The 24886-nt window shown below is 37.7% G+C and overlaps 1 protein-coding gene across 7 annotated transcripts in view; it reads right to left on the bottom strand.

Moving 5' to 3' along the window:
- Window positions 1–24651, bottom strand: part of ADGRG6 (adhesion G protein-coupled receptor G6) — a 138072-nt gene extending 113421 nt beyond the window's left edge. For 3 of the 7 annotated variants that reach the window (XM_082730853.1, XM_082730857.1, XM_082730851.1), the window contains exons 1-2: window positions 23804–24651; window positions 16173–16273 (exon numbers count right to left, since the gene is read on the bottom strand). In XM_082730853.1, coding sequence (XP_082586979.1) covers window positions 16173–16273; window positions 23804–23805 — 103 coding nt within the window. In that variant the 5' untranslated portion in view covers window positions 23806–24651. Of the gene's footprint in view, window positions 1–16172; window positions 16274–23401; window positions 23584–23803 lie in introns of all 7 variants that reach the window. The other 4 variants (XM_082730852.1, XM_082730854.1, XM_082730856.1 and 1 more) reach the window with 4 other exon arrangements.
- Between the last annotated feature and the right edge of the window lie 235 nt (window positions 24652–24886).

Genomic DNA, 24886 nt, shown 5'->3' on the forward strand with positions numbered 1-24886 from the left:
ATCAGGCTCTCAGCTCCACGGGGAGTCTGCTTCTCCCTCTGACCTTCTCACCTCTCATGCTCTCTCTCACTGTCTCTCTCTCAAATAAATAAATAAAATCTTTAAAACAACAACAACAACAACAAACAAAAAACATTAAAAAACAAGAGATTCCCAGATTTTGCAATAGATTAGATGATCTCAGAAGTGTTGCTAAAAAAGAGACAAAGATACCTCTGGAAGTTTTAATTCTAGAGGAAAGAAAAATAATGGTGTTAGTAAGACTGAGACTAGGAAAAACATCTTAGATTGAAGAAAAATACAACAAGCTGAATAGTCAAAGCTGTTAGTCCTGGCAGGCTGGCATTCAGCTGCTTCCCACTGGGTGAGTTGTGCTTCTTGACTATGTTTGTCCTCGGACTATTTTTTCCTGGTTGGACTTCATACCGTAGTTACAAATGTATTATATTTTCCATGAACCAATAACAATATGAAAGTCAAAGGATACATGAATCCATGAAAGCTTGGTTGAATGGTTAGGAAAGTTTTTTATAAAGATAAATGAAACAACCATTCAGTTAGATATGGGTTTGACGATCTTGAATGACTCTGGTGGGAAAACAAAGATTCTGCGTTCAGAACACGTCAGAAGGATCTCTCTCCAGTGTAAAGGAATCAAATTTAAAAATCACTTGCACATTATGGGCTTGATTTATGCAAGACAGACAACACTGAGCTCCAGTTCAAAGCTATCCTCAAAGGCCCCAGTGCTATATGAAATCAATGGCAAATAAATGTAAGCTTATGTTACGTGCAAATTAAATGGTAGGGGGCTCCTGGCTCAGCCATGATGATGTCACAAGTATGGGATTCCTCTCCCAGCATAAGCAAAAACAGACGTGGATGAAATACATGAAGCAATTGCTTTCAGATACTGGAAAACTGACAAAACAAAGCTCTCTCAACCTTGGGAAAAAAGAAACACACTAGGTAAGCCCCACATATCTGTCTGAAAGTCCTCTCCGAGCCATTGCATAGGTAACTGGAACCCAAGCAGAGGGTAGTGGCTTCACAAGAGAGACTATCTATAAAATTTTCCCTACTCTACCATGTTATAAGCTTGGTTTCAAGATACCCCTGGTACCTTAATAATGTATGAATTTTTTTTTTTTTTTGAAAGAGAGAGACAGCACAAAAATAATGGGGAAGGGCAGAAGGAGAGAATCTTAAGCAACTTTCCACGCTCAGCATGGAGCTCAGTGCCTCGATCTCACAACCCTGACATCATTACCTGAGCCAAAATCAAGAGTAGGATGCCTAACTGACTGAGCCATCCAAGTGCCCCAATGTACAAAGATTTTTAAGAAAATAAAATGTCCTAGTCCATGGCCTCACCAATGATACTATAACAATTAGCACAGGCCTTCCATAGCAAAATACCTGCCAAATCAGCTTAATTTTAAATTTGTATGAAACTCAGAAATGAGACCAGAATTTAAGATGTAAAAGTTGAGCTTTACCTTTTTGCAATATTTGTGAAGTGTAAAGTTAGACTCCTAACCCTCTTTAAATTTCCTGAATTACACATAGTGCTTCCTCAAATTACCCACCCAATAAGGATACATTCTCATTTCCATGAGAGCTTTGTGTATAATCTCTGCATCATCTGGGATCTTAATATTAACAGCTGATGATAATGGGTCCCATTATTTTGCTTCAATCAATGACCACATTCTCATTAGACCCTTCATGGGCAAATAGCGACCTTTATACAGGGCTACAGTCATAGCAGGTGCTTCTCCAGAAATAAGACTATCTTGACTGATGCTTTCAACCCACTATTTACCCATGTAAACCTTTCAAGTCAGTAACCAGGGCAGAACAAATAACCTCTCAGAAACCACTCACCAGGTGCTCACTCCACTCCAGGTTGGAATTTTCAAGTGCTCAACTGAAACTTACTTTCTGATTCATGCTTTATATTTGCTGAGCAATCAAATTTACAAAAAGATTTGTGAAGTTTTTCACAAGATCTATGAATTTTTTAAATGAGTACAAATAACTTCACAGTAATCGAGCAAAAGCTCCATTTAGAGCAAATTAAACAGAAGAAAAATATGCTTACAACAAGTCAGTGGGAGTTAGTTTCCCTAGGCCACCTTTTTTATCTTTAATTTTTATTAAAGGTAACAAGTCAAAACTATAATAAGTCTACCATAAGGTTTCAGTTAAAAAGCAAAATCCAATTAATGTATGAAAACTACAGAAAATAAGGAGGAATGATATGCTGATTATTGCATTCGGTTTACTTGATGGAGGAAAGAACCTCTCAAGGAAAACTGCTGCCAGGCAAAGGTGTAATTTGAACTTCAGAATGTGTGTAGGGACTAAAGAAGGATGAAATGCAAGCTTACTCTTGAGCTAGGTGAAGTTTATATCCTTTATAGAAATGTCTTCTCTGACATACACAAAAGAATATTCTTCAGTACTGAAAAAAATTGAACCATAATAATCCATATATAGTAATACTGAATATTCTTTTCCTGGTGGCAAACAAACAACTAAACAAAAAACAGAAAAAAACACAGCAAATACAATAAAGTTCTGCTTTTAAAAGCCATTATTTAATTTTTGATACAGCTAGTAAAATCCTGAGAGTTCTGAGGTCCCTAAAATTCCATCTGTTGTGACCCCAGAACTATTAACCAGTATTTTTTCCAATTAGAAATTTCTTTTTTTTTTTTTTTGAGGTGTAACTGACATGCAGTAAAATGCACAGATTTCAAGGGTGCTTTTTAATGAGTTTTGATGGGCGTATTCCCCTACATAACCATATTCCTGCCAAACTCTGGACCCAGGCTATCTTCCTGTGTCTCCTTCCAGTCAGTTGCTCCCCGGAGGCACCAACTGTTCTGATTTTTATCATCATGGGTTAGTTGGGTCTATCCTAGAAGTCCATAAAAGTAAAATCACAGAGAATATACTCTGTGTCCCTTCCTTACTCAGCATTTTTTACAGCCCCCATTCATGCTGTTGACATATCACTAGTTGATTTCTTTCTCACAGAATACTGCTCTATTTGACGAATACACCAAAATCTGTTGATCCATTTACATCCCGATGGACGTATGAATTTTTCCCAGTTTGGGGTTATTAAGAATAATGATATTATGAAATAGTTATGGAAGTTTTGTGAGCAAATGTTTTAATTTTTTTTGAATGAATACCCAATAATAAAATTATCAAATCACAGTGTAGATATGTGTGTGTGTGTGTGTGTGTGTGTGTGTGTGTGTGTAGCCTTTTAAAGAAACTACTGGACAGCTTTGCAAAATGGCTGTACAATTTCACACTTGCCCCAGCAACATATGAAAGTTCCAACTGTTCCACATCTTCATCACCACTAGAATTTTTCAGTTTTTTCAATTCTAGCTAAGCTAGTGGAGATGAAGTGGTGTCTCCTGCTTTCAGGATGAGATTACCACTAACCAAACAGTCTTCTTAGGCAGAAACGTTAACCAGTAGAATTAGATTAGGGAACTTTATATACATATCACAAATGAGCACTATAAATACACACACACACACACACACACACACACACATACACACACTGTATATACACCAATACAAAATCAAGATATTTTAAAATCATGTCTATAAACTATATTCATTTCATTCATACATAAAACTATAAAAACAGGAAGTATGCATTAATTTTATATTATTATGAAATCAATGCTTGTTATTGCTAGAAACATAAAGAAAGATGTGATGAAAAGGAAATACCTGAATCTCAAGAACACATTGCTATCATGTTATATTTCTATCTTTATTTTAACTCAGACAATTGTATTAAAAAAATCATACTAGTTATAGTTTGATGTCCTGACCTTTTCAATTGTGCTTGAATCTTGATCCCATTATACTAAACATTGGAAATAAAATAGAAATATATGTACCATTTTGTCATGTAAATATGCCAAAATTTATCAAATGCCCCATTGTTGTATATTTAGGTTATGTTTACTATTTAGTAATTATATATATATATACACACACACAAAGCCCTAAGCACACATTGAAAAGGTATCGCAGGCTGCAAATGAACATTTTGCAATATTTAATTTCAGAGTCTGCATTTAATTCATGTTACTGATTGATCAAATGCCACTGATGTCACACAAAATTTTTCATTATCATCATTAGTTTAGATGCATTTTAAAGTAATTTTATGTCCTGGTATGTAGAGTTCAAGTTTAAATAAAATCCAACATAGGTTTGAATTTTTAAAATATGTTTCTCCAAAGCATATTTTTACTCTCAAACAGTACAGGATTCACTAGCATTTTTAACCGGAAATAGCCCATGACATGTTTTCTGATTTTATTTCTGACTAGAATTACTAAAATTAAAACACTCAGAAGGTAATATGGTCTTACTTTTGAAAAAATGACAATTCCTTTAATAATAAAGCAAAATTACAGTTTTATTATTAGATTTAAAATCTAATTTTCTGCTTCAATATGAATAACAAAATCAGATTAGTTTACATATTCTGCCCTAAAAGCTAAAAGACTTCCAACCTATTTTAACAAAGGCTAATGACCAAAACAGTTAAGTAAGGTGTGGTTTTCAGCACTAAATTTTTATATCTTACATATCTCTGTTTCCCACAAATAGGAGCTTTAAATGTAAATTAACAAAACTTCCCAGTTCAAAATGTTTTCAAATATAATTACAATAAAAATAAAGGTCATTGTACAAACAAAAAAAAAACAAAAACAAAAACAAAAAAAAAAATAAAATAAAATAAAGGTCATTGTAAAGTGAAGCCAGGCACAAGTATGGGACAAATATTAAATACACGCTTTTTTTTTTTTTTAGTTTCACTCAAACCAACCACTTTGAGATAAATACCCTAATAACTGCTAGTATCCTAATACCAGAAAATATTAAGATATAATGGGAATATTGAAAAGGAAAGAAACAGGAATGGAAAACAACTAGGCAAATCGGGATGTTAATATGATTTAAATGAGAGAGGAAAAAAAGAGAATATAAGCAGACGGGAAATCAGAGGCACCTAAAGGAACAATTTGAAGAATATGAAAAACTGCATGCAAAAAGGTATATTGTGAAAGTTAAATGCAAATACACTAAATTCCAAATCATTAGTCATCCTATTTTGTGACACAGTTTCATCCTTAAAGAGACTTTCTATGAAGGAAGGGTTTCCTTACTCCCTTAGCAGCAAACATCGTTATAGCAAATGTGTTCCACCTACTTTTAAAAATTCTTAAAACAAAAACAAAAACAAAAACAAGAACAAACCACAAACCTTTGGAAAACATTAGACTACTCAGGAGATCTTTAGGGCTTTAGAAAACGGTAACAGAATTGTTTACACACACACACACACACACACACACACACACGTGTCAATGCATCTCCAAAACAGAATTATCTATTTTCTAAGGGTGAGGAAGTAACAGATCCAAATGTAGACTACGCTTTCAAGCATTCAAAAATGAAGGGAATAAAAAATGAAAATGACTTCCTAAAAGAACAAAAGTCTTTGAGGGGAGGTGGGAAATTTTTGTTTAGAAAAGACAATACATGAATATGTTTGTGAACTAACCTGGGGAAGACATAAAGCAAGATAAAAGTTCAAGATACAGGTTATGGTGAGGACAGCTGGGGAAAAACTAACAAAGGGGAAAGAGAAGGACCGCTAAAAGAATTTTAAGACAATAATCACCTTTTTCTCCACTTTCAATAAAACCAGACATTTTTTAAAACAAATATAAGTGTACATTTTAATAGTGATGAGAGTAGTTTGGTGCTGAAAAAAAAAAGACATATTTCCACAAGAAGCTTAGTCCTTGAGGCAAGTGTACATAAATAAACTATTCTGGTTATTGTACACATTTAGAGTGACCACTTTCTTCTTTTGGCACAGATAATTCTTGTAAAGTTTTATGAAACTTCATCTCTCAAATAGTTGGTTTTCCACAAAGACAGAAGTTTCGACCATTAGTTTTTAAAACTAAACACCTATGATAGCAAAACTGAAAACATACAAGAGAGCACCTATGATAACGTAACTAGTTATGATACGTATTATATAATGGATATTTATAACTCATATATAACAGTTATTTATAAATCCATGGCTAAATCCTACTTTTGCTTCACAAAAACATACAAATTCTCCACTTGCAGCACTCATTCAATATTTAATTGAGGTCCTACTATTTGGCAGGCACTTGGTAGGGCATACCAAAGCTCGGGAGCCATGAAATTACATAAACAGGACTGGACTCTGTCTCGTAGGTAATGAGAATCTTCAAGGCAACTTAATCAGGACAGCATCATGATTTCAAGTGTAGTTTAACAGAAACATTAAATGCAGGGAGATGATTAGGAGCTCATTTAACACACCTGGTTGAGATGAATGCCTTGGAGGTAATAGTTATAAAGATGAAGGTGATATTTCTAATATAGTTTCAGCAACCCTTACTCACAATTAAATATGGGTTCAAGCAAGAAAGAGAAGGCATCAGGGGTGCCTGGAATTCTATTATAACTCCAGCTTCTTGACATGAGTGTGGATGCTATTCACCATTGGTGAGCAAGGTGAGGCTACCATTTCTGAAGCAAAATGATACTATAGAGAAAAAGCATACACTATGCATTCAATAAACAAAAAACAGTCTGTCCTGGAGTTACCTAACTATAATCGTAGGGAAGTTCCTTACCTCTGTTCCCTTCAGCATGCATTTCTGATTGCTCAAACCCCCCTGGTCCTAGCTAGTTGTGACAAGTCTCTTTCCCCTCCTGGACTGGAAGTTCTCACGGCTCTTTGAGCACAGCTCCCTGAGTGACATCCTTCACAGTCTGGCCCTCCACTGGCTGTCTAACTTCATTCCCTACTCTCTTCTGCAGAGATCCTTTATTCTAGGAACAAGAAGTATTTATCCTTCCACAGTCATTTTCAAGGCATCCATAGGTTTGCCTTTGGCCCTTTCTCCCCCAACACTGCCCTTCTCTATTGTCAAAACCTTTTTCCATTTTCCTGCTTTCTCTTTCCAGCAGAAGGGATACTTGATGGGTAGAAAAACCGCCCCAGTTTTTACAGCAGGCCATACAATCTGATTGCAGGGAAATCCCTTCAAATGGCCAGTGGGGAAGCCATACCATTTTGTAAATATTTTGTTCATCGCCCCTGGTAAAAGACAGAGGTTTTTTTTTTAAAAAGATTTTGTTTATCTGACAGAGAGAGAAAGAGAGAGAGCATAAGCAGGGGGAGCTGCAGAAGAAGAGGGAAAAGCAGGCTCTCCATTGACAAGGAAGCCCAATGCCTGTCTCGATCCCAGGACCTGGGATCATGACCTGAGTCAAAGGCAGACACTTAACCATCAGAGCCACCCAGGCATTCCAATGACACAGTTTTAACATTATTTCCTCCATGAAAGCATATCTGAGCTCTCCTCTGCCATCCCTTGATAGAACACCCTTGCAATTCTATTAGACCACATATTATGGCACTTCCTGCTTGTCTCATGTCAGCCTCCTCATCAACAATGTCAAAAATCCCTGACCTTCAGGACCATGATTTTGCTCTAACATAGATCTGATACACATACACACACAACACTCACATATTATTATGACATAGTCCTCAGCTTTTAAACGCATTTTTAAAAAGCAATATTAATTCTATTTTCTTTGTATGGCACTTAAATAAAACCATGTTCTCACAAGTGTTTAACATACTTTAATATTATTAGGGGAAGGGGCAAGGCTCTGATCTTAAATCAGATAGACTCACCCTGCTAAGGAAATCAAAGGCACAGAAGGGTGGCTTGGAAAAGCAGTTTGATTCATTCATTACACATTTGCTGAAAACCTCTTTTGGGGCCACAAGAAGCATCATATGCATAAACAGATATCCCCTTCAACACAAGAAAAGCATCATATTTATAAACAGATACCCCTTCAACACAAGAAATGTTTGAAAATTCAGAGATGGCTTTCTTCTGGAGAAGTTACTAAAAGGGGCAGACGTCTCTACTGTATGTGTGAGAGACATGTATGCAAGTCAGAAGGTAAGTCATGAGAGTCCTAACCAAACACCAACAAAAGCATCAAAGCAACTGAACTGGAAGAAAAAAGTCCTATGTCGAAGGAGCAAAGGCTCCAAGAGGAAAAAACCACAAACATCCTTGTTTATTGAAACAGTCGTATTTCATCAGTCCTGGATAGAAATGCCGAGGTCACGAGCTTCCTCCAAGTCACAGATTTTCAGGTTACCATTCTCAAGAGAGATGAGATTAGCAGTCCAAGTGAAAAGCTAATATTGACTTGTGATGAGCCAGCTAGCAGACAGTTGGTGCACACAATTGGATTAAGAGCATTCAGGAAGTGGTGGAGTCCACATTCCACAGTGCCCCCGTGCACACTTAGAGCTCATTCTTTCTGAAACACCTAACACCCAGGCAAAATATCTTTAAAAAGTCTTGCTTTCACCCCATAGCACAATTACGGAGGCCCCTGAAATCACTAGGACCAGAAAATTCTCATCCTGGGCCTTAAAATTCTCTTCAATAAAGCCAGTAATCCGGCAAAACTGTTACTTATACTCAATAGGGGTGACTATTAAGGATACATATTTAAAGCAAAAAATAAAAAAGGAAGAAAAGAGCTGTGGACGTGTTTAAAAGCAGTGATTAATATTCCCATTCAGACGATTTTCTTTTCTCCAGCTCTGTTATTTCACTTTACTTTAAAGTGAAGTGTTACAACACTCTTTAAAGTTTTGACCAGGGAAGGAAATCTTCTAAGAAGGTCCTTTTGTTCAGAGATTTGCAAATAGCATGAGCAGTAGCTCATCCCTGTACCTTTGCCCTGACTAATAACAGTAATTAGTGTAATTTCATAATTAAAGAGAGAGAAAAAAATCTGATTTTTAATTGAGTTGACACAATCTATCACCTGAGCTCCAGTGTGAACACTTCATTGCTTTTATCTAAACCAGAAACACCAGGCGTGAAGCAGATTATGTTAGAGAAAGACATCCTTTCTGGTTCATAAGAGTTGATGTACTGAAGAAAACTTTGAAACTTTTTTTTAAATAGTGTATCCTTTCTCAGTCACAAGTTTAAAATGAAGCTAATTTAGGAATGACTGTTAAACCAAGACTAGTTTATGCCTCTCTGAATTTTTTCGTTTTGTCTCCCCCCCCCACTTTGGTTTTTTTTTTTTTTTAATTATTATTATTTTTTAATAGTTAGAAAGGTTTATCTGAACTGTGAGAGCCTCCACCCATGTGCCGGCAAAAGACATTGTTTTCTTTTCAGGTGTTTTACTGCCTTAGCACAGTGGAAGGGAAAGGTTGTTTATAATATTGTGACTTCACGCTCATTGTGGGATGAATATATTTTCTCATCTAACCGCCATACTTCTCTCCTCTGCTACCACGCCCCACAGTAAAATATATTTACTTTTAAAATCTGGAATAAGTTTCTCTCTCTCTGGTTTGTTTCCATTTTGTTCTTCTCCACATTTTTTACCTATGGAATCCTATGATATTGCAATCGTAGTAAGAATGGTGTCAAAAAGCACCTATTCTACTTGCTAAAATAAAACGAAAACTCCTTAAAGAATTATTCATTTGAAAATCCAGGAAAATGTTTATCTGGCAAAGTCTAGAGTTCCCCCCGATCTCTCCTGTCAAACAAAATTACCTGACCAATCTCCAGTGTACAAATTACCTGCTACACTGAAAGGAAATGCACACAGAAGAAACTTTTGAACTATGTGTACCTTAAAAAAACTAGCCTATACCACACACACACACACACACTTTCTAAGTTGTAAACTGAGAAAAACTTCAAGATCTTTAGTACAAATTCTTCTTCAGCATTAAGATTCCTTCTTCATGTCCTGGTTTCCAGCGAGGAGGAATTTAAAGGACAGCTGGTTTTATTTCTTGGCAACCTATTACTAGGAGAGTCATCTGGTACTTAGAGCACCAACCCAATCATCTTATCTTTGCTCTGGAGATAATTTAGAATAAGTCTGTTATCACTTCCAAATGACCATGCTTCAAATATCTGAAGGCCACTATCTTACTCTGATTGACTTCATTGCTCCAAAGTAAAAGTGCCATCTCTCTGATTTTTTTTTAATTCAGTAGGATTTTTACTTTAAAAAAAAGAAAGAAAGAAAGAAAGAATTGCTATGCAAAAGCAACCAAGTTGTAGCTGACAAAGGGTGTGAGTCTATAGTGGCAGCCCATGCCCAGAGAGGCTCTCACAGCACAGGGACCCAGAGATGTCCTGAAACACTCCTCAGACCTCTCAAGACCCATCACTGAGCAGACCTGCCTGCTGCTGCTCCCATTTATGAATTCTCTCTAAAGGATGACAACCGTGCCTGGAGACAGCGTGACCTGACCAAGGAAGAGCAGGATTCTGCTGACAACCCCCTCTTCCTAATGCCGTCAAGTGGGGTCAGCTTCATTAGTGGCCCCATCACTGCTCAGTCACTTGAAATCATCACTGTGGTGTACAAGTCATCCTCTTTCCACATTCATGTGATTGACGTTAACGACCCCAGTGTAGGATTTCATGGTTACCTACATCAAATTCAGATCATCTCAAAGGTACACAGAGGAAATTATCTTGGAAGATGCTACAAGGAAATTTTTGTGTACCAATTTCTGGGGTTTGTTTATTCAATCACATTGACTCCTCTAATCTCAGGTGTAGAATAAGACAAGAGCCTTGTAGCTGATGGCCATGGACAGTAATTTGGTATATTTTGATCCTGACTGAAAAACAAACTTTATTACTGTATGATTTTCTGTTAGTTGCTTGATCATTATTCTGCTATTTTTTTCATTTGGTAAGAACAGTCTGCTGGGTCATATGGTAGTTCTATTTTTAGCTTTTTGAGGAACTACCATACTGTTTCCACAGTGGCTGCACCAGCTTGCATTCCCACCAACAGTGTGTGAGGGTTCCTTTTTCTCCACATCCTTGCCAACACTTAATGTTTCTTGTATCTTTGATTTTAGCCATCCTGGCAGGTGTTAGGTGGTATCTTATTAGTAGTTTTGATTTGCATTTCCTTGATGATGAGTGATTTATAGCAGCATTATTTACAATTGTCAAATTTGAGAAGCAGCTCAAGTGTCCACTGACAGACAGATGAATAAAGATGTGTATATATACATATGATACAGTATGGTATACTATAGGGTGTTCATATCATAAGATGTGGCATGCATATGCATACAATGGAATATTATTCAGCCATAAAAAGGAATAAAATCTTGCCATTTGTAACAACATGGATGGAACTAGAGAGTATAATGCTAAGTGAAATAAGAGAAAAACAAATACCATATGATTTCCCTCATATGTGGAATTTAAAAAAGAAATCAAATGAGCATGGAAAAAAGACAGAGAAGCCAAGGAAAAGACTCTTAACTACTGAGAACAAACTGATGGCTACCAGAAGTGAGGCAGATGGGGGGACGGGTGAAATGGGTGATAGCGATTAAGGAGTGCACCTGGCATCACGAGCACTGGGTGACCTGTGGAAGTGCTGGATCACTATATTGTACATTTGAAACTAATATTACGCTGTATTCTCACTCTAATGGAATTTAAAAAGATAATAGCATAATTGGAGCCTTTTTTTTTTTTACCTTTCAGACACATTTCATACTAAAATATCCCCCCCAAATTGGCAGACTTGTAAAAATATTTTTTTCTATCCATTTGAAAGCCTTTTTGATCAAATATAAAAATATGCATAAGGTGATAGATGTCTAACACATAAATATAAATTGCAAGGTAATTGCTGCTATAGGATAATTGCTTATTCTTTGATCATGAAAAAAATTAACACACAAACAAGTATAGGATTGTTTTTACCTACCTGTCTTCTAGAACTGTGCTGTGCTCTGGGCTAGAAAGTACATAATTCAGGCCAGATTGTACTTTCAAAAACATTTCCCCTTTTAGCTACTGATGTATCATAGATATCAGAACACTGAGCTTTGAAATAATCTGCTGATATCATCTATTTTTCAGAAGAGAAGGGAGGCTCCTCCTTCAGTGCTCATGACTAAGGCTATCTGTATGGAAACAGGCTCTGGGTTGCTTAGGAATTCATTGGCTCCTGGCTGGCTGTTTCCCACTTCACTTCAAGCAGTAACCTTCAGCTGCTTCAGATACCATCATTCATCCTCAGAGCCATGGAGTGTCATGCTACATAAAAAGAGATTATTTTTTGAAGCACCTTTAAGAGATTCCTATCAAATAAAGGAAGAGCCAGAGTAACAGTTGCATGTCTAACAGAAAATCAAAACATTCATGTATTTCAACAGTCTCCCTGGTCAGTTTTTTTACGTGGCTTAAAAAAAACAAAAAAAAATGATCAGGTTTTCTTTTGTTTTTCCAAATTACTAAAGTAATATATGTTCATTGTAACAAGGCAAATAATTCAAAGCCATATGAAGTCCCACTGGCTTCCCCTTGTTCCAACCTATGCTCGAGGATGCCCCATTATAAACCTGATGTGTATCATTCTATATGTTACTATGATTTTTAAATAATCTTAAACAAACATATATACACATAACACATTCCAGTTTTATAATGTAACCGATTACAGATCTGATATTGTTCAGCAATTTGTTTTTTAACTTAACATTCTTATCAATGACATCTTTCAAAGCTAATATACCATTTGACCACATTGTTTTGAGTGACTGCATAATATTTCATAGTATTAATGTAAAATAATTTATATAGCCATTCCCCCATTGAAGAAAAATTAAGTCTTTGTTGAATGTTTGCTACTATAGTGTTAGAGTTAACACACCGGTACATATTTCTCTGTATATTATTTTTTTGTGGAGTGATATATCAAATAAAATACAAATTCCTAATTTAAAAAAAATGTTACCTTCTTACTCTCCCAAGAGACAGAGCCAACAGTTTTAATGTGTTCCCTTTCCCCAACAACTCTGAGAATATTGGATATGGATATTATCAATGTTTCTAAATGTTGTCCAGGTAGTGGATAAAAAAGAATCATGTTTTATTATTTTAATCTGCACTTCTGTGGGACTAGTTTAAATATTCAGCTGTTGTTTTGTTGTAGTCCCTATTAAAAGTTATATTCGTCACTTGCCAATAGAGAATGAGTTTTTTCTACATTCCTTTTTTAAATCCTGAAGGGCACAAACTTTTGTACTATTTGCATTGTAAATGCCCCCTTGAAGCTACAATTGTTAACTTATCTCACCTACTGAAAGACTTAATCTTGTAATTTTATTATATGAATTAAATGAAGGATGTTAGACAAATCTACAGGATTCTGATTTTTAATCACCTGGCCTAAATTCAATCTTAACAATCAAAGGAGGTTTTCTCAACCCTCCAGCCTAGCTATCACAACCAAATCACCAAAACATTAACAACCAAGGGAGCACCCAAATTCTATACAGATTATCAGTAAAGGGTAACATGGTAAGAGGGTGGCAAAGAGGCACCTTTGAATTAGGGGACCGGAAGGCTTATCTGAGGTGGTAATAATTAAGATCGTAGTGTCAAGAAATAATCAGGTATGTGCAATTAAGGAAGAAGAGGGGATAAGGGAGGCATGGTCAAGAAACAGGGCAACCTATCTAAAAAACAGTAAGGTGGGAGAGTACAGATAGAAAGTGAAGTCAGTTGGGGATAGGAGGTAGGAATCATGAGTCTTGCTCGCCAAGTTTGAGGCCCATCATACATCACAGTATGGATGGAAAAAAGCTACCATAGAAATAACTCCAGAGTCAAGGACGGGGCCACTGCTGAAAATACAGATTTAGGAGACATTGGCATCAAGATGCGATTGAAAACCACTGAACTCCATAAGATCACTTAGACGTCATCCAAAGAAGTGAAAACATCAGAGAGTGCATACACTGAGACACAACATCACAGTTAAGCACCAAATGTTCTTCAAACATAGAGTTACTCAAAATTGCACTATGATGTAAAGACAGGACTTTGATCATTGGATATGTCTGTAGTTTTGATATGCATTATTTTAGGGAATCCTTTCCCGAGTTGTAAGGCAAAAATTTTATATTAAAGTACCAATAATAATCCCCAAAACATTTTCTGTGAGTTAGATACTTATGGGTGAAGTGGCGGCATTCTGAGTGACTCATGATTATAGATATATAGATACAAAGTGTTCTGGGTTCATAAGTAAACACAGATTACTATCTGTCACAAAGCCCTAAATGATGCACATAAAGTACTAGGTAATGCAAAGAATTTTTAAAAAAGATTTCTTATGTGAGAGGGTAACTTAAAAACAAACTTAAGGACTCTGATTCCCATGACCTTGAGATTGAAACCTAGTTGCTTTGCTGGCCCCACCCTAGCCTAGCCAGCAAACTCCTTTAAATTAGTCTGAGAACATGTGCTTTTTTTCACTGATTCAAGTGATTAAGAAAGTGAAAGTGCATATGTCAATTAAAATGTTGACATCAAAAATTAAAAGTCTCAATTTAAGGTCTGGAGAAGGCTTGAAAATTGACAAAGGTCATGACCTAATAAAAATGAAAGTAAATAGACCTCAATAATTTTAATCTCATAATTTATTCTACATCATGTAATTGGTTCTTAGAGGGTTACTTTTCAAAGTTAAGAAGAAGTCCAATACTGTAACCAAGTAAATCCAATGTATATTGAATTTTCAGTTCTCTTCACAAGTTTCTTTCCTCTTTTGACAATGAAAGTAAGAGAAAGGGTGGCTTTATCATGAAACTGCAACAAATACACAAAAAACTTCAAAGATCAGTTTTGTTTTGAAGCCATTAAGCAAGTGCCAGGGGTTTTCCAAGTTAGTAGCTGAAACTCTTAAAATACTTGCTGGCTTGGAAAATCATACTTATATATTAAATACAAGTTGAATCTCTTAATCCATGAATAAACAATTTTAGCAGATAATCTATTTTATGATGCATTAAATGTATTATTTTTAACATACAGATACATTATAAATATGAAATGCATAAAATCTTGATTAAACCCCAAGTAATAAATACATAAGATTACATGAGTGGGGTGCCTGGGTGGCTTAGTGGGTTAAAGCCTCTGCCTTCAGCTCAGGTCATGATCTCCGGGGTCCTGGGATCCAGCACCATGTCAGGCTCTCTGCTCAGCGGGGAGCCTGCTTCCCCTCCCCCCCACCTCCCCAACCCCCCTCCCCCCACCCCCACCGCCTGCCTCTCTGCCTGCTTGTGATCTCTCTCTGTCAAATAAATAAATGAAATCTTAAAAAAAAAGACTACATGAGTAACCATTTTATTCTAAAAACAAATAAAGCAAACTGAATGAATATAGCAATTAAAAAAAAAGAGTAAAACAAAATGGGTTTAAGAGAAATGCAGTTTGCTCAGACACAAAATCAGATATTGGGGAAAGTTTACTTTTAAATATCACTTACATTCCTCAGGTTGATTGGCTCAGTCACACAATTAACTGTTCATAGAAAATTTTGCTTGCAACAATAGCTCAAAGGATCTTGTTTAACAGTTCAAAAATTGTAATTATAAATATTTGATATTTTTATTCCAAAAAATGCTATACTTAAAATTAAATTTTTCATATCATTTTAAGCCAACTAAATAAACTTCTTGTTCTAAAAACTTAATTTCAAATTCCTGTCTTATACTGCAACATCGTGAGAAAATCAAGATGAATACAAACAACTAAGTCTATACTTTACTTTCCATAAATAACTATAAGAAAACTTGAGAAAAGAAAGAATCAAGTACTGTATATTTATTCAATAGCAGAAGAAAGAACTGGCACATTTTTAATGTCAGACATGTAGCTATCTCCTCATTCAATATGGGCTAGATAAATAAATAAAACTAATAGAAATGCAGCAAAGATTAAAGAAATACACTCATTAGAAAATAGAGCAATGATCAAAGTAATAGTATCCACATAGAAGTCAGAGAGGCCATGGACAGCAAAAGCCTGTAAGGAAAGTAGCAGAAAAAGAAAAAGACAAGAAATAAAGCTGACTTAAATCAGTAGCACAGTTATACTGAAGGCAATACGATCACTATTAAATTGAGCGTTTGAAAGAGAAAGAGTCTTACTTACCTGAAAGAGGAACATACACAATACAGAAAGCCAGTAAGAACAAAAGAGAATGCAGCTTCCTTTTCCAATGACAGTTCCACATTTGGTCTGAGTGAAACATCCTGCAACAGAAGAAAGTAACCCTCAGGACACTCGGTATTCAGTAAAGCATTAGACAATCATAGTCAAAGTGTAGGTTTTCAGCAGAGATCGGAAAATAGAAATCGTTTTCAATCTTGCTTCCCAATAAAGAGGGAACTTTAAGCTAATTAGGCAAAAGAAAAAAAAAATCCATGCATGTTATTTGCCACTTGGTGGCACCTTCCTTATCAGAGAATATACATAACCCATGATTTCCCAGTGAAGATGGGGAAATATTCAGATAATTCAAGTTCATTTATTAAAAAATAAAGCAATTTCAGTTTCAACCTTCAGCATCACCAGTCACATGCCCATCTGTGTGGCAAGAGGATTTTCTATATACCACTTCTATAACCTTCCAAAAATTTAGACTTTAAGGAAATGTTTTCATTTTATAAAATCTGCTCTTTTACAAATGGAAACATTTAAAATAAAAATAAATTGTCTACTTGTATTTTTCCCCTAAAATAAAGCAATGAAGCATTAACATCCAATGAGAATAACTTCTTTATATATAACACTAGTTACCAATGTTTTTAAATCACTAGTAAACACCAAGTATTATAGAACTAGTAAATGACATTAGATGGAGGGCTGGTGCTTTGAAAACTCTCAATTATTTGCCTATACAATGACCTCATCTTTAAGCTCAAAAGAGTACCTAATAATAGTTTAGACAGAAACATCCATTTTATCCTGGCTTCAAAGAGTGGTATGATACCATGCATTGACTCAACCCCATCACAAGAGGCAAGCCCAAGAATAGTGCAGCAAGTGTAAAGGTCAGTCACCATAAGGGCCATAAAAGGGTCAGTGAGGATGACAGCCATCAGGCAGGAAGATGGTTAAGTAGCAGTAAGAAATCTCCAGATCTTAAAATCTTCAAAAGGAGTAACTGTAGTTCCAGGGGATATCTGAGAGTCTTTTTATTTCTAAAAAGAGAAACAACCAATAAGATACTATAGGATCCCAGTAATACCTTCTTTACCTGAAGGTTGTTTATCTGGAGCAAAATCTGGAATACCAAGCACAAAACCAGAAAAGTAGGAAAAGGAATGCTCAAATAAGCAAAAAGAGACATCAAGTGATTCCTACACTTGCCTCAAGCCTTCATTTCCAGTCCATCTTTACTGTTAGAAACCATCTAAGCAGCAAAGAGAACAAGCTCCAGAGTCAGACAGATCAAGGTTGCTACTTGTTAAACCATGCAACCCTTGGGAAATTCACTTGACCACCCTCTACCTCCTATTTTTTTTTTTAATTTTTAATTTAATTTTTAATTTTTTAAATTATTTTTAGTAACATATAATGTATTACTTGCCCCACGGGTACGGGTCTGTGAATCACCAGGCTTACAGATTTCACAGCACTCACCATAGCACATACCCTCCCCAGTGTCCAACACCCAGCCACCCTGTCCCTACCCGCCCCACCACAAGAGACTCCTAATCTCACAAAACAAACTGAGGGTTGCACCTCCTATTTTTCACCCATCAAACAGAAAAAGCAATAGAACATAAACCATATAGTTGTTGGATGATTAAATCAGAACATGTCAAAAAAATCGGAGCACATCTTTTAAGAACAGTGCCTGACACTCAGCACTCAACAAATATTGGTTATTATTATTGCTACCACCATCCTGGGCATTCTTTTTATTTCATTTTATTTTATTTAAAGGTTTTATTTATTTATTTATTTGACAGAGAGGAATCACAAGCAGATGGAGAGGCAGGCAGAGAGAGAGAGAGAGGGAAGCAGGCTCCCCGCCGAGCAGAGAGTCCGACGCGGGACTCGATCCCAGGACCCCGAGATCATGACCTGAGCCGAAGGCAGCGGCTTAACCCACTGAGCCACCCAGGCGCCCATCCTGGGCATTCTAATGTAAGAATGGTTATTTTGTCCATAGTAAAATCAAAAGAAAAGGCTTAAACAAGAGCGGACAATAGGATGTCATAAACCAACACCAATCGATTTACTTTGTGACTACTTCTGGGTCACCTGGGAAGAGAAATGGAATGGGTTATTCAAGTCTGCCATGAATACAGAAATTCTGAGGCCTGTCTTATACTCATGCCATGTTTTTCTATTCACCCAACTAGAAGTTCTAGCATCACAGAGCTCCTACTGGAAATTCCAAACTAGGCAAAGCTTAAGATCTGAAGAGTACTTTTCTGTATGGAGGGCATGTTTTAAAATACCTCCATCCAAAATGTTTGAAATTTAAAGCAATATTACCACTTATGAAAAGCAATATGCCACCGTACATCATCATCATCATCATGGATGTGAACTCTGGAACAGCGAATTACAACCTGCTGCTTCTATTTATTGTGTGACTTTTTAGAGACAAGTACTTAAAACTCAGGACTATTTCCTCTACTTTAAATAGAGTATCATCCACCAAAAAGGTAGAAGAAATACTGCACATCACTTAGTAAGGGCTTTAAAAAAGGGTAGACAATAGGGGTGTCTGGGTGGTTCAGTTGATTAAGCTGCCTTCAGCTCAGGTCATGATCCCAGGGTCCTGGGATCCGGCCCCATGTCAGCTTTCCTGCTCAGAGGGGAGCTTGCTTCTCCCTCTCCCTCAGCCCTTCCTCCTGCTTGTGTTCTCCAGCTCTTGCTCTCTTAAATAAATAAATAAAATCTTTGGGGGTTAAAACGGTAGACGATAGACTTCTGTTACATGGAAAGTTCACTCATTTGGAAGAATAGGTTCATTTCCCACTGATGGTAGATGAATGAGGTGTTTCCCATTCATGCCACGGATGAATGAGTATGCTTGTAAAACAACAATAACAACAACAACAAAAACAAAACACAGTTATATATTCAAAGAAGTTTAGAGTTGGGAAGACCAAAGATGAAGTCTAACCTTCTCATTTCACAGAGGAGGAAACTGAGGCCCAGGGAAATAAAGGGGCAGAGCCATCAAAACTGGCTGCCTACTGTACCATCACCAGTCAGGAATGTCAGCCCAAGAGAACTCCCAGCTTCTTAATCTTTATGGCACATGATAGCTTTCCTTTATCAGTATGTGAATGATGGACTCCTCTCAGATCTAGGTGCTCTCTCAACAATCCTCAAAGAATGTTTGTTAGCTTGGCAACATTCAATTCCATTTCTTTCACCATGCAACTTTGTTTTGCTACAACAGGTTCTGACAGTTAAGAACTCCAGACTCAAACCTGAAGTTGTTTTACAAAAACTGCCTGCAATCCTTTCAGACAAAAACTTCAAATGACCCAGCACCTCATGCATTCTGGGTCCCAAGACTCCATCACTTTGTATTGAAAAGGACCCAGGACAGGGCAAGCACTTGGAACCAAACTCAAACCCCGTGACAAGTCAACTTTCATCCACTTGACTGTTTTCTGAAGAACAGAAACAAATAAATTAAGAATAGAACAGAGGAAGGAAAGCACTGTCTTCTCAGGGGATCACTTAGAAAAGACACATCCCTGAGATTCAAATAACTTTCTCACAAGAACGGAAAATCCTGAACAGGGTTACTAAGATTCTAAATGGGAACTACAAAAAACATAATGCAATCTTGTATCACTGGAGTTGCAGCCTCAAAGTTCTGAAGAGAGCAAGAACATTTTTTTTTTTAAGTAAATGAGAGTCATACATAGACTACTATCACCTGAACAGAATCCAAAAATATAAAACTATCACTGCAGAGGCAAAAAACATTACAAAGCTAAACTTCTTGGCCAACATCATGTAATCAGTGGTGGCACAGCCAAAACACCCTCTGAGTCACTGGGCTTCCAAGTCACCTACCTCTAACTGCAAACTTATTCCCCTTTTCAAATGGCATAGGCTACAGAATACAGTATGCTTGAGTCCTATTTCAGGAACTCTAGAACTTAACCCTTCCATAGGAATTGTTTTAACATCAGAATGACCCCTTGTAAATGTGACTTAATGCAAACACATCACTGAAATAATGTGTAATCTCGAAAAGCTACCGTCTTGCACCTTTTTAGTCCTACAGGGTCCCTTAAAAGTCAAATTTAAAGAGGAATTAGTGAAGACATTTTGAAATCAGTGGAGAAACTGACATGGCACTAATTCCATTACCTGTAACGGTCAGAATTACATTCATTCCTCACCTCCCAAGTGTATTTCTGTATCAAATCTTGTCAGAAAGGGGCATGAGGAGTAGCAGAGAATACCTTAATTCTTCTAGAGTGAAAAGAATGTAATTTGGTTTATTCAAGTCTGCTCATAATTGGGAGAAACTGGGTAAAGGGTGCACTGGGTCTTTACTATTTCTTCCAACCATATGAAACCTACAAACTTTTCAATAAAATTTTCAATTAAAAAAGCAAAGCCTAAAGCCCTGATGTATATAATTTACATTCAGATGATTCAAGAAAAATACTGTGTGTGTGTGTGTGTGTGTGTGTGTGTGTACAGAGAGTAGTGGGTTGGTGGGAAGAAGAAAGGATGGAAAATAAAGCAAATGGGGTAAACATTTACATTAAGTGATTCTGCGTAAAGAATAAACAGGTGTTCTTTGTATTATTCTTGCAACTTTTCTGTAGGTTTAAAATTCTTTCTAAATAAATTTCAACAGAGCCATTCACATTTACACTGAAGTGTATCACATGAAGTTTTTCATGACACTCCCATCACTATTATTTTTTCATCGTCAACAGCTTGATAGACGTAGCATCTCATTTGGATTTCCTTTATTTGGGTTAGCATGTTCAAGTTCTTTTTGTAAGTTTTCTATTATAATAGAAATATTTTTCTTAGTGATTTGTGATTTTTTTTAACCAATGCTATACGAAATACATTAATTAATTAATTAATGTATGAAAACTTTGTCATATTTGCTACAAATAGTTTTAAACACAGTAATCTTGAAGTTTTCCTTAGAGCATTCCAAATAATTCCATCCTGAGTAATGCTTATAAGGGAAAGTAAGATGATACTCAGGTAGCCACGTTCAAGTTTTACTGGCATTTTTAGTTACCACTGAAAAGTCCTTTAAATGTTAGCACCCCACTCACCAAGTATGCATCTTAACACAATCCAATGTAGATAATAAGATAAGGGCATCCAATCAGAAACAAAATGGAAAGATATGGGGTTTTTTTTGCCTAAGCACGCCACACACATCGAACAAAGTCTTATTCTATTTAGTCTAAAGTCCAAATTGTCTCTAGAAACTTTTAATCATCCCATCAGAAATGTAAACTCTGTAAGAGATGGGCAGTTAGAAAAAATGGTCAAGTTTAAGGAAGTGGTTGTCAGTTTATTTTTAATGTATAAACTGATTCTCTTTCAAATCATTATTTCCAGAAATCAGAGTGACGTGTCCAGTTAGGCAGTAAAACTACAAGCTTCTAATATTTCCCATAAGCCAAGAGACAATAGCCTCATTCACCATTCACACTGGAAAAGCACAATGTCATGTAATTTATATAAGCCATAAATGGAAAGATCAGGAGCTTCATACAGCTTGAGACCAGTTTAGCAAGACCAAGTCTTGCTAAATTTATTAAATTTCTTAGGATATGAAAAATGTGTGGTTGCTACAACTCCAAATATGCTTATAAAATCTGTAATTCCATAACTTGAGTGTTACAATATATTAATACTCTTTCTTCACAAAGAGTAGACAGAAAATATGTTTGTGTGCCTGAACCCATTAAAATTAAAATTTAAAATATAATGGAGTTTGTATTTCCATTTTAACATTTTTCAACAAGATAGTAAGAATATTTATTGTGGAAAGGTTGATATTATTTCCATATATTCTAACATACTAATATCTAAAAGAATTCAGATCATCTTAAACCATTCCGTATGAATTGTAAAGAGCAAAATGGAAAAAGAAACAGTTATAATCTGGCAAGAGATAAGCTCAATAAAGAAACTGAAATTAGGGTAATAAACTCTGTATCTTATGTGATTAAATATTCATATTTTTACTCTATATAACAAGAAGTTTTAGTCATATGCAATTCAAACGGGCTAAATAACTTAACTGAATAATGAGGAATTCTGTACAATACCTGTTGATCAGTTTCACAGGTTTTATTTTAAAAATTGGTATTCCCACTTTTCTTCATTTCCCATGAGATCTAAATTACCTAGGAAAGCTGAAAGGAAGCTAGACAAATATCTGCTGTTAAAAACCTTACGATATTTTTAGGAAAAACCAAAGTTCAAAACAAATTCACATTTATTTAAAATATGCCGCCTGTATGAGAACCACTCTTATGTGGGACTGTTGGCTGTATCCCAAGATAAATTATTTCAGGTTATACCTTACTGATTCCACTGGCATAAATGAAACCTTAAAACTCACAGGTGTGGAACTACTTCACATGCAGTTTTAATAAAAATAAGTAGTTCTTTCCTAATTATACTGCTCACTACCAGGAACAGTGGGGCAGAGTGTTGGGCTTGTGGGCACTACTCTTTTCCTGTTTGAAAACTGTGTGCTGGGAGGGGAGAAGAGGAGAAGCTGCCAGACAAGGGAAAGACAGGGCCTGAGGCGCAAGTCTTTTCCCAGGTATTAAGCTGAAAGAGGAAATTTCAATGGAAATACTTAAGGACCCAGTAGCTGGGGAAGGGAGGGTAAGTATCAATTTCTGTGTGTATCAGTGGAAGGGAGTAAAATGTCTGTCAGGGTATCTGCGCAAGATTAAATAAAACATCAGAGGGAAAATTACATATTACAAGAAAAAGCAACTTCTAAATTGGCCACAAATATGGGCTCTTTTTAGAACAATCTTCTTTTTTGCATGCTGGAAGGCCCATGCCGTTCTCGGTGGCCCTTTCGCGGGGTCGCTCTGAGGAACCTCACCACTTCCATGGTAACTCCATAAAATCAAAACCTTTTAGGCTTCTCTGACCATGCATAGCCTTATGTACCCCACTTCTAATTCAAGGCAAGTTGCCTCCCGGGTACCATCCCATAAATGGCATATTCCTTCATTACTTTTTAATCTACAAAATACAACCAAGAAATTTTTCTGCGCGGTTTTTTTTTTTTTAACCATTCAAATAACCCAAAGATCCAAGAATAACTTCTACAGTCAAGGGTGTCAACGTGTAAAGTCAACATTTTCTCGGTATACCAGTACCTTTCCAAGCCCCCAGGTGTTGATCCGGGATCCCTCGTTCTTGGCAGGGCAAGGCCCCTGCATAGAGGAGCTGTGGCTGTTACTCCTTGTTTAATTTGACTCGAAAACACGTTTTCTCCATTCTTGAAGCCCTGCCCTTTTTATTATGCTTTACACCGCCCAAATGTGAGGTTTACCTCTCCCTGGGAAAAAAAAAAAAAAAAAAAGCAAGCCGCACACACATGTTACAGCTCCGCCTGGCAATACCAGCTCACTCCTCGGTGCCTCAGGGGTCAAACTGAAGACAAACCGGTTTATTCTTTTAATGTAGTACTTACAAAATCACTTAGTTGAGGTGGGGGGGCGTAGGGGTAGATACTGGTAAAGGTGTGAAGGAATTCTCAGCTGAAAGGTGAGACTTACATGCTGGCATCACTGCGCTGAGGTCCCCAGGGCCCGCACGGTCATGGTCCACAGTCTTCCCCCTGGCTCTTCAGCTCTGAGCTCCCCGATGGAGACCCCGGGCGCCCGAGCGGAGCGCGGCGGCCGGACCCTCCTTCACGCTCTTTCTGGAGAGTTCATCGGGGTTTCCTGGCAGTCACTCCACGCCCGCGCAAGGTGGCAGGCCGGCGCGGCGGAGTTCAAGTACGGATCGTCGCGGTTAGGGGGAGGGCGGAGCGCCAGGTTCCCCCTTACAGACAAGTTTAAGAAAAGTTAGGGCGAGGACGTGAGGGCGGTTGGGTCTGCCTCTGAGCTGGTGCCGGGTGCTCCAGGTGATCTGGGCCGGGCGCGGGGTGGAGGGGTCTGACCCGGCAAGTCCTCGCCCCCGCCCGCGGGAGGCGGCACGTGGTCACCCTTTGTGGCTCTCTTTCCCCACCCCCAGCCCCCGCCCGCGGGCTCCAGCGGCTCCCAGCGCCCGTCCACTCGGCAGGAGCTGGGAGCTCAGGTGCGGCTGCCCCGGCGGCGCGCGGCGTCTGGCCGAGCCCCGCGCGGCCCTGCGGCGGCCCCAGTCTCGACGCTCCTCTGCGGGGGCCGTCCCCAAAGCGCGGCTGCCCCACCCAGGATCGCCTGCCCCGGGGCAGTCAGACTGCGAGGCTGGAGAGGCGCTCCCCCAACGGGCAGCCGGGTCGGGATGGGCGATTGGCGCAGGGCCGGGCTCGGCTCCCGGCGGGGGGAGGGAACGGGGCAGACCCGAGGTCAGCAGAAAGCCGTGAGCCCTGAATTCAGGAGACTCTCCGCCCAAGAAACGAGAAGCTCGGAATGCGGGCATCTCTTCCCCGCCTGCTGGGATTCCGTGCTCTCAGCCCACCCAGGTCCCTGCGCGGGACCCCTCCAACGAGCTCCCGGACACCGTCTTGCTTTTCTGTACTTTTCTTGATCTTTTCTGTCCTTTTTCCTTCCCTGATCTCTAACTCCTGTTTTCTTTCACCTCTCCCCTTTCTTCCTTCTTTCTTCGTTCTCTTGTTCCTTTTCCTTCTAAAAATCGGAGTGAAGTCCGTGTGTCTT

The sequence above is a fragment of the Mustela nivalis genome, assembly GCF_964662115.1.
Source record: "Mustela nivalis genome assembly, chromosome: 5".
Classification (NCBI taxonomy): Eukaryota; Metazoa; Chordata; class Mammalia; order Carnivora; family Mustelidae; genus Mustela; species Mustela nivalis.